General features: G+C 37.1%; 1 protein-coding gene across 1 annotated transcript in view; it reads right to left on the minus strand.

Moving 5' to 3' along the window:
* Positions 1–17115, minus strand: part of ITFG1 (integrin alpha FG-GAP repeat containing 1) — a 296298-nt gene that overhangs the window by 74162 nt on the left and 205021 nt on the right. The window contains exons 11-12 of the mRNA XM_004014969.5: positions 10287–10437; positions 7608–7716 (exon numbers count right to left, since the gene is read on the minus strand). Of these exons, the coding sequence (XP_004015018.2) occupies positions 7608–7716; positions 10287–10437 (260 nt within the window). The remainder of the gene's footprint in view (positions 1–7607; positions 7717–10286; positions 10438–17115) is intronic.

Below are 17115 nucleotides of genomic sequence, written 5' to 3' on the forward strand. Positions count from 1 at the left end.
TATTATGTGTAGGTATTATTATGTGAGATAACACACGCAAAATACACAGAGGACCTGGTACATGATAAACAATAAATATTAGCTACTCTTGTTTGTCTTTTAAAATAAATTATAGATTCTGTCATTATGGATTCCAGGATTTAAAAGCATCAGCTTTCATTGCTGCAGCTACTTCTGAAACTTAAGGAACTAGCAGAATGCTCAGTGTTCAGAGTAGCTGTATCTAATAAGTGGTAAAGATCACAGCTTTTTAAAAATATTAATACTTTTCCAGACTTTCCAAATGTTTTCAGTAGGCTGCCTTATTTTTATAATGAAAAAGCAAAATACCAAATTAAAAATTTACAAATAAAAAAGAATAATGCCTTAAAATTCTCTTACATAATCAAAAGGAAATGTTTTTATAAATGTCACTCTGAAATTACTATTTTAAGACTCCAAATGTCAAGCTGAGGAACAAATAAAAAGTACTAATAGTGAATTAAGTCAGTGCAAGGATGTAACTCCCTCAGTGACATCAAAATAAAAATTCCATCCTTTGTGCTTTAGAAAACAAAACAAAACAAATTACTCCTAAATGTTCCAAAGTAGAAGTTATTATAGTAAGAGCTCAATTCCTAGAAGTGGGACAATTAAATTTTTGTTTAAAACATATGGCTCTAAGTATAATAAAGGCCTTTCCAGGTGGCACCAGTAGTAAAGAATCTGTCTGCCAGTGCAGGAGATGTAAGAGATGCAGTTTTGATCCTGGTGTCAGGAAGATCCCCTGGAGGAGGAAATGGCGGGTCAGGAAGATCCCCTGGAGGAGGAAATGGCGGGTTAGGAAGATCCCCTGGAGGAGAAAATTGCCCCCTACTCCAGTATTTTTGCCAGGAGAATCCCATAGGCAAAGGAGCCCGGGGGCTGATTGTTTCAGTTTAGTTGCTCAGTCATGTCCAACATTTTGCGACCTCATGGACACAAGGCTTCCCTGTCCATGACCAACTCCCCGAGTTTACTCAGACTCATGTCCATTGAGTCGGTGATGCCATCCAACCATCTCATCCTCTGTGGTCCCCTTCTCCTCCCACCTTCAACCTTCCCCAGCATCAGGGTCTTTTCAAATGAGTCAGTTCTTCGCATCAGGTATGGGGTCGCAAAGAGTTTGACATTGCTGAGTGTCTGAGCACACACAAGTACAGTAAAACATTTTTGTAAGCAACTATAACAAAAAGTAGGAACAGCTAAAACACATAAAAGGGCCCACTATGAGAAAGGGAAATTTAATAGCATAGCTTTTGTCGTTGTTGTTTACTTAATGAAAAGACCCTGATGCTGGGAAAGACTGAAGGCAAGAGAAGGGGACTGTAGAAGATGAGATGGTTGGAATATATCACTGACTCAATGGACATGAGTTTGAGCAAGCTCTGGGGGATGGTGTGCTGCAGTCCAAGGGATTGCAAAGAATCAGACATGACTCAGCAACTGAACAACAACAGTATGGATACAACATAATTTAATCAGTTCTTATTGATAGATAGTTTATTTGACTGAGCAAATGGACAAGTTGGTAAGTTGTGTTCTGACTCTTTTGCGACCCCATGGACTGCAGCCTGCCAGGCTTCTCTGTCTATAGGATTTCCCAGGCAGGAATACTGGAGTGGGTTGCCATTTCCTTCTCCAGGGAATCTTCTTGACCCAGGGATCAAACACACGTCTCTTGTACTGGCAAGCAGATTCTTCACTGAGCAACTTGGAAGCCCCAACAAGACAGATATTGGTATAAAATTTCAGCCTCCTACTATCTGTGTTTTTTTTTGGGGGGGGGCACTGTGAGATTCTTGATATCAAGAACACTTTTTTAATTCTTTAGTTTTGAAGTATCTCATTTTTTTTCTTTTTTTAAAATTTATTTTTTAATTGAAGGATAATTGCTTTATCGAATTTTGTTGTTTCCTGTCCAACCTCAACATGATGTTTCTCTTTCAAGTTGTCAACAAATGTTTTTCTACTAACTAGGTGACCTTGGTTGATCCACAGTCTAGTTTAAGGATTTTTAATAATTTCATCAACTTTTATAATTTATTAGTATTTATAACCACATCATAAAGGTCTAAAGAGATTTATTATAGCATTTTATCATACCCCTTTAAATAAACTGTTCTAAAAAGTAATTTCTAATACCCCTAGACTTTAAAAACCAAAGTTGTTTAAAAACGATTAATGAAATTAAGAAGACAGCCTAGTCACAGAGTTAAATGGAAAACTGCAATTAAATGTTTAATGAGCTATGTGCATTATTGGTTATTAAATTAGCTTAAAACATGACCAATGGGATGTGAAATCTGTAAGTTTTCTCTAAAACAACAATGCTCAGGACATTTCATGCTAAACCACACTATACATTATGTCTTTGTATACTTAAAGATATTTCAAGTATAAAAATTTTCACTTTTGGTTTTGTGATTCAGTTTACATTAGCTACTTTACACAAATGCCAGAACCAAAAGAAAACAGAAGTAATTGTGCATAAATACTGTAACACTAAATGAATGTACAGGTTGGGAGAAGAATCATAGAAAGTCAAAGCTAAAGGTCAATACTGTATAATGGTTTTAGTAACATTTGAAATGAAAAATCCTTGCCTGGATTATGGGTGGCTATTCACATTCATTTCTCTGAAAATGTCTTTAGTTTTTATTTCTTTAAAACATGTGAATACAAAGCAAATATCATAATCAAATAACACATGTGAAATAAAGACTCCCATTTCAGCCATTCTTGTCATTTAGACATTATTTTAGACTGTATATGGAAAACTTTTTATCTGTTATTGATTACCTATCTTTCATTCATTTTTAAAATTAAGTTAAAAATTAATTTAAAAATTTTAAATTAAAAAATTCTGTGCTTAATAAAAGATATTTTATGGAGTATTACTCAGCCATTAAAAAGAATACATTTGAATCAGTTCTAATGAGGTGGATGAAACTGGAGCCGATTATACAGAGTGAAGTAAGCCAGAAAGAAAAACACCAATACAGTATATAACACATATATATGGAATTTAGAAAGATGGTAATGATGACCCTGTATGTGAGACAGCAAAAGAGACACAGATGTGTAGAGCGGACTTTTGGACTCAGAGGGAGAGGGAGAGGGTGGGATGATTGGGGAGAATGGCATTGAAACATGTATACTATCATGTAAGAAATGAATCGCCAGTCTATGTTCAATGCAGGATACAGGATGCTTGGGGCTGGTGCACGGGGATGACCCAGAGAGATGGTATGGGGAGGGAGGTGGGAGGGGGGGTTCATGTTTGGGAACTCATGCACACCCATGGTGGATTCATGTCAATGTATGGCAAAACCAATACAGTATTGTAAAGTAAAATAAAGTAAAAATAAAAATTAAAAAAAAATAAAGAATATGCACTGGTAAAAAAAAATAAATAAAATAAAAGATATTTTAAACCATACCAGTACTCAGAAAATATATTAACCTATGTACACCTTTCTGAAAATCTCTTGAAGAAACACTCCAGAATTTGAATGAAGAAAGATAAACATGTGGTATATAAGTATATGGTGACAGTATAGCTAGTAAAACTTGTTAAGTTTAAACGATCATGGCTAACACGGCTATAAATTGTTAAGGATTTAGAAAATAGAAGGTACAAAAGGTAAAATCATATGAATTGTGAAATATTTTGTTCTAGTTCTATGAAAAATGCCATTGGTAATTTGACAGGGATAGCACTGAGTTGACTGCATTTGGCAGTATAGTCATTTTCAAAATACTGATTCTTCCTACCCAGGTACATGGACTATCTCTCCATCTGTTTATGTTGCCTTTGATTTCTTTCATCAGTGCCTTAAAATTTTCTATATACATTCTTTTGTCTTCTTAGGTACGTTTATTCCTAGATATTTTATTCTTTCTGTTGCGAATGGGATTGAGTCCTTAATTTCTCTTTCTGATTTTTCATTGTTAGTATATAGGAATGCAAGTGATTTCTGTGCATTGATTCTGTATCCTGTGACTTTGTTAAATTCACTGATTAGCTCTAGTAATTTTCTGATAGTTATCTTTAGGGTTTTCTATATATAGTATCATGTCATCTGCAAACAGTGAGAGCTTTACTTCTTCTTTTCCAATCTGGATTCTTTTTCTGTTTTTTTTTTTTTTTTTTTTCTTCTCTGATTCCTGTTGCCAGGACTTCCAAAACTTGAATAACAGTGGTGAGAGTGGACACCCTTGTCCTGTTCCTGACCTTAGGAGGAATACTTTCAGTTTTTCACCATTGAGAATAATGTTTCCTGTGGGCTTATCATATATGGCCTTTACTATGTTGAGGTAGGTTCCTTCTATGCCCATATTTTAAGAGTTTTAATCATAAATGGGTGCTGAATTTTGTCAAACAGATGGCTAGCAAACACATAAGAAGATGCTCAATATCGCTCATTATTAGAGAAATGCAAATCAAAACTACCATGAGGTATCACCTCATACCACTTAGAATGGCCATCATCAAAAAGCCTACAAAGAATAAATGTTGGCGAGAGTGTGAACGGAACACTCCTGTACTGTTGGTGGGAATGTAAATTGATACTGCCACTATGGAAGACGGTTTGGAGGTTCCTTAAAACACTAGGAATAAAATCACCATATGACCCAGCGATCCCACTCCTAGGCATATACCCTGAGGAAACCAAAGTTGATAAAGACACATGTACCTCAATATTCACTGCAGCATTATTTACAATAGCTAGAACATGGAAGCAACCTAGATGTGCACTGACAGATGAATGGATAAAGAAGTTGTGGTACATATACACAGTGGAATATTACTCTGCCATAGAAAGGAACACATTTGAGTCAGTTCTACTGAGGTGGATGAACCCAGAGCCTATTATACAGAGTGAAGTAAGTCAGAAAGAGAAAGATAAATATTACATACTAACACATATATATATGGAATCTAGAAAGATGGTACTGATGAATTTATTTGCAAGGCAGCAGTGTAGAAACAGATATAGAGAAAGACTATGGACATGGGGAGAGGGGAGGAGAGGGTGAGATGTATGGAGAGAATAACATGGAAACTTATATTACCATATGTTAAATAGATAGCCAATGGGAATTTGCTGTAAGTCTCAGGGAACTCAAACAGGGGCTCTGTATCAACCTAGAGGGGTGGGATGGGGAGTGAGATGGGAGGGAGGTTCAAGAGGGAGGGGGCATATGTACACCTATGGCTGATTCACGTTGATATTTGACAGAAAACAACAAAATTCTGTAAAGCAATTATCCTTCAAAAAAAAAAAAAAAGGTAAAACTAAGTCAATCATCCAGAAATAAATTTCCACATTATTGCAACAAAATCTGGAAGCAGGCAGGGGACAAAAGCTTTTGAAAGGTCTCATCTTATTTGGGAAGTGAAAGGTGAAGATACTGTTAAAATTTTAACAATCCAAGGAAATACAGGTTCACATATGTTTGTTAGAAATTTGTGTTAAGTATTAGTAGAATCAGAATGAGAAGCTCTAAAAGCTGACAGGAATAAGAGAAAAAAAATTAGAGCTAGGAGCTAGTTCTGATTCAGGGGAGCTAGGGAACCCCTCCAATTCTGTAGCACAGAAAGTCTCCTGTCTGAAGAGCAGTCTATGGATCTGTGCTGTTGTGGGAATCAGTAAGGGCACAGGCAGAAGGATAATTTTATCCTGTTCTGCCTGTGCCGAAGCCCTAAACAGACATTTCTCCCAACAAGACATATAGATGGCCAAGAGGCACATGAGAAGATGTTCAACATTTCTGATTATCAGATAAATGCAAATCAAAACTATAATAAGATATCACCTCATACCTACCAGAATGACTATCATCAAAAAACCCACAAACAATAAATGGTGGAGAGGGTATGGAGAGAAGGGAACCCTCCTACACTGTTGGTGGGACTGTAAATTGGTACAGCTACTATGGAGAACAGTATGGAAGTTCCTTAAAAAAACTAAAAACAGAGTTACCAGATGACCCTGCAATCCCACTCCTGGGCATATATCTAAAGAAAAACAGGATCTGAAAAGATATATATATATATATATATATATACACACACACCCCCCCCCAATGTTCACTGCAACACTGTTTACAGCAACCAAGATATGGAAGCAACCTAAATGTCCATCGACAGAAGAACAGATAAAGATGTGGTGGATATATACAATGGAGTATTACTTGGCCATTGGAAAGAATGAAATAATGCCATCTGCAGCAACATTGAGGGACCTAGAGATTGTCATGCTAAATGAAGTAAGTCAGACAGAGAAGGAGAAATATCAAATGACATTCCTTATATGTGGACTCTAAAAATAAAGGATACAAATGAGCTTACTTACAAAACAGAAAGAGACTCACAGACTTAGAGAATGAACTTATGGTTGCCAGGGGGAAGGATGTGGGGGAAGGGATAGTCAGGGAGTTTGGGATGGACATGTACACACTGCTATATTCAAAATGGATAACCAACAAGGACCTATTGTATAGTACAGGGAACTCTGTTCAATGTTATATGGCAACCTGGATAGGAGGGGAGTTTGGAGGAGAATGGATACTTGTGTATGTATGGCTGAGTCCCATGGCTGTTCACTTGAAACTATCACAACATTGTTAATCAGCTATATCCCATACAAAATAAAAAGTTCAGAAAAAAATAAAGTTACACAGAATAAAAATGAAAAAATCCCCCCCGGAACTAATAAGTGAGTTGAACAAGGTTGTAGTATATAAGCTCAACACACAAAAATCAACTGTGTTTCTATACACTAAAAACAAGTATATGGAAACTAAACTTAAAACACAGTGACATTTATAATCATGTCAAAGAAAATAAAATACTTAGGCACACACTTAACACAACATGTTCAGGATCTCTATGATGAATGTAAGTGTTAGGGGGAGGAGATGGCAGATGTAGAGTAGAATGCCAACTAAAAATTGCAGGAGCATTGGAAACAGAGAACTACTCGTTGACAACAATCATATAGAAGGCTGATTTAGGCAGGAGTTGTCAATGGATTCCAAAACTGGTAAAATTTGATATGCAGCAAGTATACTAAGTATCAGAATACCTCTCCACAAAACACTAATCAATTATAAAGGGGGAAAAGTTAATTTAAGGTGGGAAAACTAGCCGTCCTCAAGATGACCAGCTGATCAAGGGTATCATCATGGTGGTGGGACAGGGCAACATCATGTGTTTCTTGATATGATGCTTTGAAAGGCCACAGCATAGGTCCCGCCAAATTCCATGTAGTGACGTTTCTGCAAAGAATGTGTAGGCCTGTATTCTTTAAAACTGCTAAGGGCATGAAAAGGAACTATTCCAGACTGGAGCAGATGTGACAGTAGTATTCCTGAACAGACTCTGGATCAGAAAGGAAAAAGCCACTGGTGGGACAGCTGGCAAAATTTGAACAGGGTGGTTGTGTTGTACTGAAGGTGATCTCTCTGCTTTGGAGAGCTGTTACACAGAAGCATGTTTTACTCTTTGGAAAATGTGCACTGACAGAATACAAAATCAGATGGTAATACTTAATAATAAAGCATATAAAACAAATACTCACCAATGACTTTAACAAAATAAGCATCTGCTTCAAAGTTATTTTTTAGGGTATGGATGGCAAAATCACTCTTTGTATACCCTTTGCTTAGTACTACAATGTCCAAGATTCCCTGGAAAAAACATAAAAGTGGTAAGAACAAACTACTAGACTGACTGAAAAAAAATGATGAAAATGTATGACATGTTTATCATGTAAAAACAGACCTTACTTATTCAACTTGATATTTAAAATAAAAAAACTATTAAAAATATAAAACCTAGAATATTAAATATAAATAAAATTTTAAAAAACACCTATAATTTAAATCTCTGAAGATAAATGTTACTCTTCTGTATTTCCTTCCAGGCATATCTGCATGAATTAAGAATAAAACTTATTTCTCTATTCTTCACGGTGCTGGGTCTCTGCTGCCGTATGGGCTTTTCTCTCACTGCAGGCAGCCTGCACACCACAACCACTCTCCAGTTGCATGCGGTGTCCAGGCTTCTCATTGTGGTGGCTTCTCTTGAGCACAGGTACTAGGTTGTGTGGGTTTCAGCAGTTGTGGCTCCCAGGCTCTAGAGCGCAGGCTCAGTAGTTGTGGCACTTGGGATTAGTTGCTTCACAGCAGGTTGGATCTTCCCAGATCAGGGATAGAACCTATGTCTCCTGCATTGGCAAGAGGATTCTTTACCATTAATCTACTATGGAAGCCCCATGTATTAATTTTTAAAGGCCTTTGACATGGACTACTGAAATATTTCCAATCATCAGAGAAAGAAGGTAACTTTTTATTTGCGTTGCTTCTTATCTTTTTTCCTAAACAAGTGGAAAGCTTTGCTAATTTAATTGGGGGTAAAAAAGGTGTTCATTTAAACTTTCATTCTGCTAACTCTTTATGAGGTCAATCATTTATCCTATCTTTTCACATTAGTTACTGTTAGTTACCTAGTCGTGTCTGACTCTGCAACCCCACGAACTGTAGGCCGCCAAGCTCCTCTATCCATGAGATTCTCCAGGCAAAAATACTGGAGTGGATTGCCATTTCCTTCTCCAGGGGATCTTCCCAACCTGGGGATCGAACCTAGGGCTCCTGCATTGCAATTGTTAAGAATTTAGAAAATAGATTCTATTTTCTAAATAGAATTCTTTAGAAGTGGATTCTTTACTGTCTGAGCTACAGGGAGGATCCATCTTTCACATTAGGTTTTTTTTACTCACATCTTTTTTTTTTTCAGTAAATTGACTTAATCATGTTGTTTTTCCAGTGGGAGTTTCTGGTAACTTGTATCAGTTTGAATAAACCCTTTTTACGTTATGAATGTGGGCTTCCCTGGTGGCTCAGATGATAAAGAATCCACCTACTATGCTGGAGACCTGGGTTCGATCCCTGGGTTGGGAAGATACCCTGGAGGAGGGCATGGCAACCCACTCCAGTCTTCTTGCCTGAAGACTCCCTAAGGACACAAGAGCCTGGCGGACTACGGTCCATGGGGTGGCAAAGAGTCGGACACGACTGAGCAACAAAGCACAGCACAGCCTGTTATGAATGTGAGCTTCCCAGGTGGTGCTAGTAGTAAAGAATCTGTCTGCCATTGAAGGAGATATAAGAGACACGGGTTTGACCCCTGGGTTGGGAAGATCCCCTGGAGGCAGCTATGGCCACCCACTCCAGTATTCTTGTCTGGAGAATCCAATGGACAGAGGAGCCTGGCAGGCTACAGTCCACAGGGTTACAAAGAGTTGGACATGACTGAAGCCACTTAGCATGCACACACGCATGTTAAGAATGTTAATCATTTAACTCTTTCATAGCTAATTTAATCTCCTAGGTTTAGATTCAATTTTAAATTTCATTTATGGTTTTTTTAATGTACAGAAATTAAAAGCTGATTTACAGTTAATTCTATTGATTTTTCTTCTTGTTATATTTTTACCCAATTACTTTTATGCTTGGAAATTGCTTATAAAAAGTGAATCAATACAAGAGTTGGTAGCAGAGAGACAGAGGAAAACAAGGACCTGGAAGATACTTGTAATTGAAGATCAGCCTCCTACAAAAGCCAAACAAAACCAACGGGGTTAATGTCGGACATAATTGTCCTGATGGAGATTTAACTTTTTAAAGTAATCAAGTTATTTTACAACGATATATTGTGACATATTAACTCTGGAATTTAATGCATTTTTATCAGAATTTACTTTTTCCCCCCAAAACTGGCTTTTGACATTAGAAAGAAGAAAACCAGGACCCTTTGTGCCTTTACCAGGCCACCTGGAACAGAGGACAGTCATAAGAATCTGGGGCAATAGATGCCACCTCTAGCTCACAAGGTTAAGAGAGAGAGCACACTGAACTCATTCTTCTGTGATCCTGCTCAGGGTTAAGGGTCTGTTATCTGTCGGCTGTTGTTCTCTCTACTTGGGCACATGCACAACTGCCATGAGCATAATTCTCTAGTGGTTTCATCTAAACAGGCATAAAATGAGATAAAGACGCTTTCATATTTCACTGTTCTGATCAGCCAGTGGTATCAATTAATTTGTTCTTTCTGTCATTTAACATTAAAAGGGGTTTTCTTTAATTAACTCGTTTGCTTTCATTATCTCATCTATTGTCTGGTTAAATAGGGTGATGTGAAAGTGAGACAAGATAGAAGGCAATTAGATTCCAAACACACAGAACAGCTCTGAACTCACATCTTCGTAAATGTCAAAGAAGGTGGCAACCACTGCATCTCTGATTTGGTTTAGGTCCATCAGCTCCCAGTAGACTTTAAACATACGATGCGCCCCCTCACAGCTTGCATTAGTACAAGGGACATTCTCCAGTAAAAAGGCCTGCTGATTGCTGTGAGACAAAGGAGAGGTATTTCGTTAATAATAAAACATATCAATGCTGACTAGCATCAGCTGTGCTGTATTTCCTAGAATCAAAGAGATGGTAAATGGTCTATACTGAAGAAATATGAAAAAAACTCAATGTCTTAATAATTGCTGTCCCGAAACATAAAAAGATTAAGTTGTTGGCTATCCGTTTTCAGCCTTTGGCAAAAGTCCTCAGGGTTAGTCAGTTGTTGGCCTCTCTCCTTTTTTGGTTCCCAAGTCTATCTCTCTGCTCTCCTTTGCTGCTCCACAGCCAGTGAACCCATGTTTCATTTCTGAGTTCCTGGACACTGTCATAATCCCTTTAGTAGTAGCTCAGTTGCTAAGTCGTGTCCGACTCTTTGCGACCCCATGAATTGCAAAACGCCAGGCCTTCCTGTCCATCACTATCTCCTGGAGTTCACTCAAACTCATGTCCATCGAGTCGGTGATGCCATCCAGCCATCTCATTCTCTGTTGTCCCCTTCTCCTCCTGCCCCCAATCCCTCCCAGGATCAGTCTTTTCCCATGAGTCAACTCTTCGCATGAGGTGGCCAAAGTACTGGAGTTTCAGCTTTAGCATCATTCCTTCCAAAGAAATCCCAACGCTGATCTCCTTTAGAATGGACTGGTTGGATCTCCTTGCAGTCCAAGGGACTCTCAAGAGTCTTCTCCAACACCACAGTTCAAAAGCATCCATTCTTCAGTGCTCAGCCTTCTTCAAAGTCCATCTAGCATTCATACATGACGACTGGAAAAACCATAGCTTTGACTAGACAGACCTTTGTTGGCAAAGTAATGTCTCTGCTTTTGAATATGCTATCTAGGTTGGTCATAACTTTTCTTCCAAGGAGTAAGCATCTTTTAATTTCATGGCTGCAGTCACCATAACCCCTTTAGATGTGTATAATTCCTCAGGTGAATATTTGCATTTTAACTGGAGATTCTTGACATCCGTAAGTCTTACAAACCCAAAGCAGTAAGTCTACAATGATAGAATTTTAGCTTCCCAGATGGATAGTAGGCTGAGCACCTCTCAGATAAAAGATAGAAAAAAAAAAAAAGTATTGTATTTTGCATAGCTATGAAGTCCTCCCTTTTGAAAATCTTACTCTATAGGCAATGTGCTTATAAATTTGGATTTTCGAATCAGATTACCTGGATTCAAATTATGTTTCTGTCATTTAGCAGTTATGTGACCTTAAAAAAAGTTATTTCACCTCTTGAAGACTCAGATTCTTATTTGTAAGCTGAGCAATAAGGACTTACAGAATTGTTAGAAAAAACAAATGAAATACTGACTGCAAAGCACTTAGAACAATTCTGCCATCCAGTTCAATCTTAGTAAAACTGTTTATACTATCACCACTCTTATTTATGTAGTGCAACACCATGCCATGTAAAAATATTTTCTCTAAATACAGAAGTAACTTTAGTAAATAGATTATACTCCTGTATTAGACAATTTCTAATATTTACATTCCTTCATGTCCCTTTATGTTACATAGAAAATAATAAGCTAAAAGGCTTAAATTGTATTACTGTTCAATTCTAATAATTATTTTAAATAAAACTATCAAGACAGATTTCTTTTTTCATGTGAAAATATTATTTTGGGTATTACTTTGGGTTTGAGCATTTTAGAAAAGAAAGTTCTATTGTAAGAAAGGTAAATTTTTTAGTGTTCATGAAAGTAATGAAACACAAGCAAAATATTCATTTGATATACTTAATATATGACTGGCTTCACATTATTTTCCTAGTTAAAAAATTTTAACACAAATAGATTAAACTTACAGATTATAACATTTATTTTTTTTTCTTTTTTTGGGTTTCTTTTTTCTTTTTCTTTTTTTTTTTTAGTTTTTTATTTTTTAACTTTTAAAATCTTTAATTCTTACATGCGTTCCCAAACATGAACCCCCCTCCCACCTCCCTCCCCACAACATCCCTCTGGGTCATCCCTGTGCACCAGCCCCAAGCATGCTGCATCCTGCGTCAGACATAGACTGGTGATTCAATTCTTACATGATAGTATACATGTTAGAATGTCATTCTCCCAAATCATCCCACCCTCTCCCTCTCCCTCTGAGTCCAAAAGTCCGTTATACACATCTGTGTCTCTTTCCCTGTCTTGCATACAGGGTCGTCATTGCCATTTTCCTAAATTCCATATATATGTGTTAGTATACTGTATTGGTGTTTTTCTTTCTGGCTTACTTCACTCTGTATAATCGGCTCCAGTTTCATCCATCTCATCAGATTATAACATTTACATGGAAAATTTTGAGGTGGCTTTGATCAAGACCTAACATATAATAATGTTCTTCCACTAGAAGGAAAAATAATTTCTACTTTGTCTCCTGTCTAATAAGTGATTTTAAAATTATATTTTGTAATGTTAGGTTAGGTGCAAAAGTAATAGTAGTTCTGGACTCTGGATTTTAAATCATTATAATTAGGCTCAAACACATCTTTATTAATAAAAACAGGAGCCATTTCAATCAAAACATTTTTGCCAACAAGAAATAAGTTTGCTTACTCCTGTAGCACAAAAATCAGCGCTTTGGCATCTTTTCTGACCATAATGCATTAAGATTAGATCTCAATTACAGGAGAAAAACTATTAAAAATTCCAACATATGGAGGTTGAACAACACACTTCTGAATAACCAACAAATCATAGGAGAAATCAAAAAAGAAATCGAAATATGCATAGAAAATAATGAAAATGAAAACACAACAACCCAAAATCTGTGGGACACTATAAAAGCAGTGCTAAGAGGAAAGTTCATAGCAATACAGGCATACCTCAAGAAACAAGAAAAAAGTCAAATAAATAACCTAACTCTACACCTAAAGCAACTAGAAAAGGAAGAAATGGAGAACCCCAGAGTTAGTAGAAAGAAAGAAATCTTAAAAATTAGGGCAGAAATAAATGCAAAAGAAACAAAAGAGACCATAGCAAAAATCAACAAGGCCAAAAGCTGGTTCTTTGAAAGGATAAATAAAATTGACAAACCATTAGCCAGACTCATCAAGAAGCAAAGAGAGAAAAATCAAATCAATAAAATTACAAATGAAAATGGAGAGATCACAACAGACAACACAGAAATACAAATGATCATAAGAGACTACTATGAGCAATTATATGCCAATAAAATGGACAACGTGGAAGAAATGGACAAATTCTTAGAAAAGTACAATATTCCAAAACTGAACCAGGAAGAAATAGAAAATCTTAACAGACCCATCACAAGCATGGAAATTGAAACTGTAATCAGAAATCTTCCAGCAAACAAAAGCCCAGGTCCAGACGGCTTCACAGCTGAATTCTACCAAAAATTTCGAGAAGAGCTAACACCTATCCTACTCAAACTCTTCCAGAAAATTTCAGAGGAAGGTAAACTTCCAAACTCATTCTATGAGGCCACCATCACCCTAATACCAAAACCTGACAAAGATACTACAAAAAAAGAAAACTACAGGCCAATATCACTGATGAACATAGATGCAAAAATCCTCAACAAAATTCTAGCAATCAGAATCCAACAACACATTAAAAAGATCATACACCACGACCAAGTGGGCTTTATCCCAGGGATGCAAGGATTCTTCAATATCTGCAAATCAATCAATGTAATTCACCACATTAACAAACTGAAAAATAAAAGCCATATGATTATCTCAATAGATGCAGAGAAGGCCTTTGACAAAATTCAACATCCATTTATGATAAAAACTCTTCAGAAAGCAGGAATAGAAGGAACATACCTCAACATAATAAAAGCTATATGTGACAAACCCACAGCAAACATTATCCTCAATGGTGAAAAATTGAAAGCATTTCCCCTAAAGTCAGGAACAAGACAAGGGTGCCCACTTTCACCGCTACTATTCAACAAGGTTCTGAAGTTTTGGCCACAGCAATCAGAGCAGAAAAAGAAATAAAAGGAATCCAAATTGGAAAAGAAGAAGTAAAACTCTCACTGTTTGCAGATGACATGATCCTCTACATAGAAAACCCTAAAGACTCTACCAGAAAACTACTAGAGCTAATCAATGAATATAGTAAAGTTGCAGGATATAAAATCAACACACAGAAATCCCTTGCATTCCTATACACTAATAATGAGAATGCAGAAAAAGAAATTAAGGAAACAATTCCATTCACCATTGCAATGAAAAGAATAAAATACTTAGGAATATATCTACCTAAAGAAACTAAAGACCTATATATAGAAAACTATAAAACACTGATGAAAGAAATCAAAGAGGACACTAATAGATGGAGAAATATACCATGTTCATGGATCGGAAGAATCAATATAGTGGAAATGAGTACACTACCCAAAGCAATTTACAAATTCAATGCAATCCCTATCAAGCTACCAGCCATATTTTTCACAGAACTAGAACAAATAATTTCAAGATTTGGATGGAAATACAAAAAACCTCGAATAGCCAAAGCAATCTTGAGAAAGAAGAATGGAACTGGAGGAATCAACTTGCCTGACTTCAGGCTCTACTACAAAGCCACAGTCATCAAGACAGTATGGTACTGGCACAAAGACAGACATATAGATCAATGGAACAAAATAGAAAGCCCAGAGATAAATCCACACACATATGGACACCTTATCTTTGACAAAGGAGGCAAGAATATACAATGGAGTAAAGACAATCTCTTTAACAAGTGGTGCTGGGAAAACTGGTCAACCACTTGTAAAAGAATGAAACTAGATCACTTTCTAACACCACACACAAAAATAAACTCAAAATGGATTAAAGATCTAAATGTAAGACCAGAAACTATAAAACTCTTAGAGGAGAACATAGGCAAAACACTCTCCAACATAAATCACAGCAGGATCCTCTATGATCCACCTCCCAGAATTCTGGAAATAAAAGCAAAAGTAAACAAATGGGATCTAATTAAAATTAAAAGCTTCTGCACAACAAAGGAAAATATAAGCAAGGTGAAAAGACAGCCTTCTGAATGGGAGAAAATAATAGCAAATGAAGCAACTGACAAACAACTAATCTCAAAAATATACAAGCAACTTCTGCAGCTCAATTCCAGAAAAATAAACGACCCAATCAAAAAATGGGCCAAAGAACTAAATAGACATTTCTCCAAAGAAGACATATGGATAGCTAACAAACACATGAAAAGATGCTCAACATCACTCATTATTAGAGAAATGCAAATCAAAACCACAATGAGGTACCACTTCACACCAGTCAGAATGGCTGAGATCCAAAAATCTGCAAGCAATAAATGCTGGAGAGGGTGTGGAGAAAAGGGAACCCTCTTACACTGTTGGTGGGAATGCAAACTAGTACAGCCACTATGCAGAACAGTGTGGAGATTCCTTAAAAAACTGCAAATAGAACTGCCTTATGACCCAGCAATCCCACTGCTGGGCATACACACCAAGGAAACCAGAATTGAAAGACACACATGTACCCCAATGTTCATCGCAGCACTGTTTATAATAGCCAGGACATGGAAACAACCTAGATGTCCATCAGCAGATGAATGGATAAGAAAGCTGTGGTACATATACACAATGGAGTATTATTCAGCCGTTAAAAAGAATACATTTGAATCAGTTCTGATGAGATGGATGAAACTGGAGCTGATCATACAGAGTGAAGTAAGCCAGAAAGAAAAACACCAATACAGTATACTAACACATATATATGGAATTTAGAAAGATGGCAATGATGACCCTGTATGCAAGACAGCAAAAGAGACACAGATGTGTATAGTGGACTTTTGGACTCAGAGGGAGAGGGAGACGGTGGGATGATTTGGGAGAATGGCATTGAAACATGTATACTATCATGTAAGAATCGAATCGCCAGTCTATGTCTGATGCAGGATACAGCATGCTTGGGGCTGGTGCACAGGGATGACCCAGAGGGATGTTGTGGGGAGGGAGGTGGGAGGGGGGTTCATGTTTGGGATCACATGTACACCCGTGGTGGATTCATGTCAATGTATGGCAAAACCAATACAGTATTGTAAAGTAAAATAAAGTAAAAATAAAAATTAAAAAAAATTAAAAATCAGCGCTTTGGGAACTGACAAATTCTTGGAAAGCCTTTTCTGCCTCCTGCTGTTTGTGGAAGCATTTTCCCTGCAAAAGGTTGTCAAGATGCTTGAAGTGGTAGTCGACTGGCGAGAGGTCAAGTGAATACGGCAGTTGTGAAAAAACTTCATATTAGTTCAACTTTTGAAGCACTGGTTGTGCAACGTGTGGTCAGTCATTGTCGTGGAGAATTGAGCCCTTTCTGTTGACCAATGCTGGCTGCAGTGTTGCATTTTCTGGTGCATCTCATCAAATTGCTGAGCAAACTTCTCAGGTGCAACGGTTTCGCTGAAATTCAGAAAGCTGTAGTGGATCAGATTGGCAGCAGACCACCAAACAGTGACCATGACCCTCTTTTCAGTGCAAGTTTGGCTTTGAGAAGTGCTTTGGGGCTTCTTCTCAGTCTAGCTATTGAGCTGGTGGACATTGGCTGGTGTATAAAATGTTTTTCATCACACTTCATAATCTGATCGAAAAGTTTGTTGCTGTTGCCTAGAGTAAGAGAAGACGACACTTGAAAACAATTTTTTGGTTTGGGGCCAGCTCATGAGGCACCCACTTATCAA

The sequence above is a fragment of the Ovis aries genome, chromosome 14 (assembly GCF_016772045.2).
Source record: "Ovis aries strain OAR_USU_Benz2616 breed Rambouillet chromosome 14, ARS-UI_Ramb_v3.0, whole genome shotgun sequence".
In the NCBI taxonomy this organism is placed as follows: domain Eukaryota; kingdom Metazoa; phylum Chordata; class Mammalia; order Artiodactyla; family Bovidae; genus Ovis; species Ovis aries.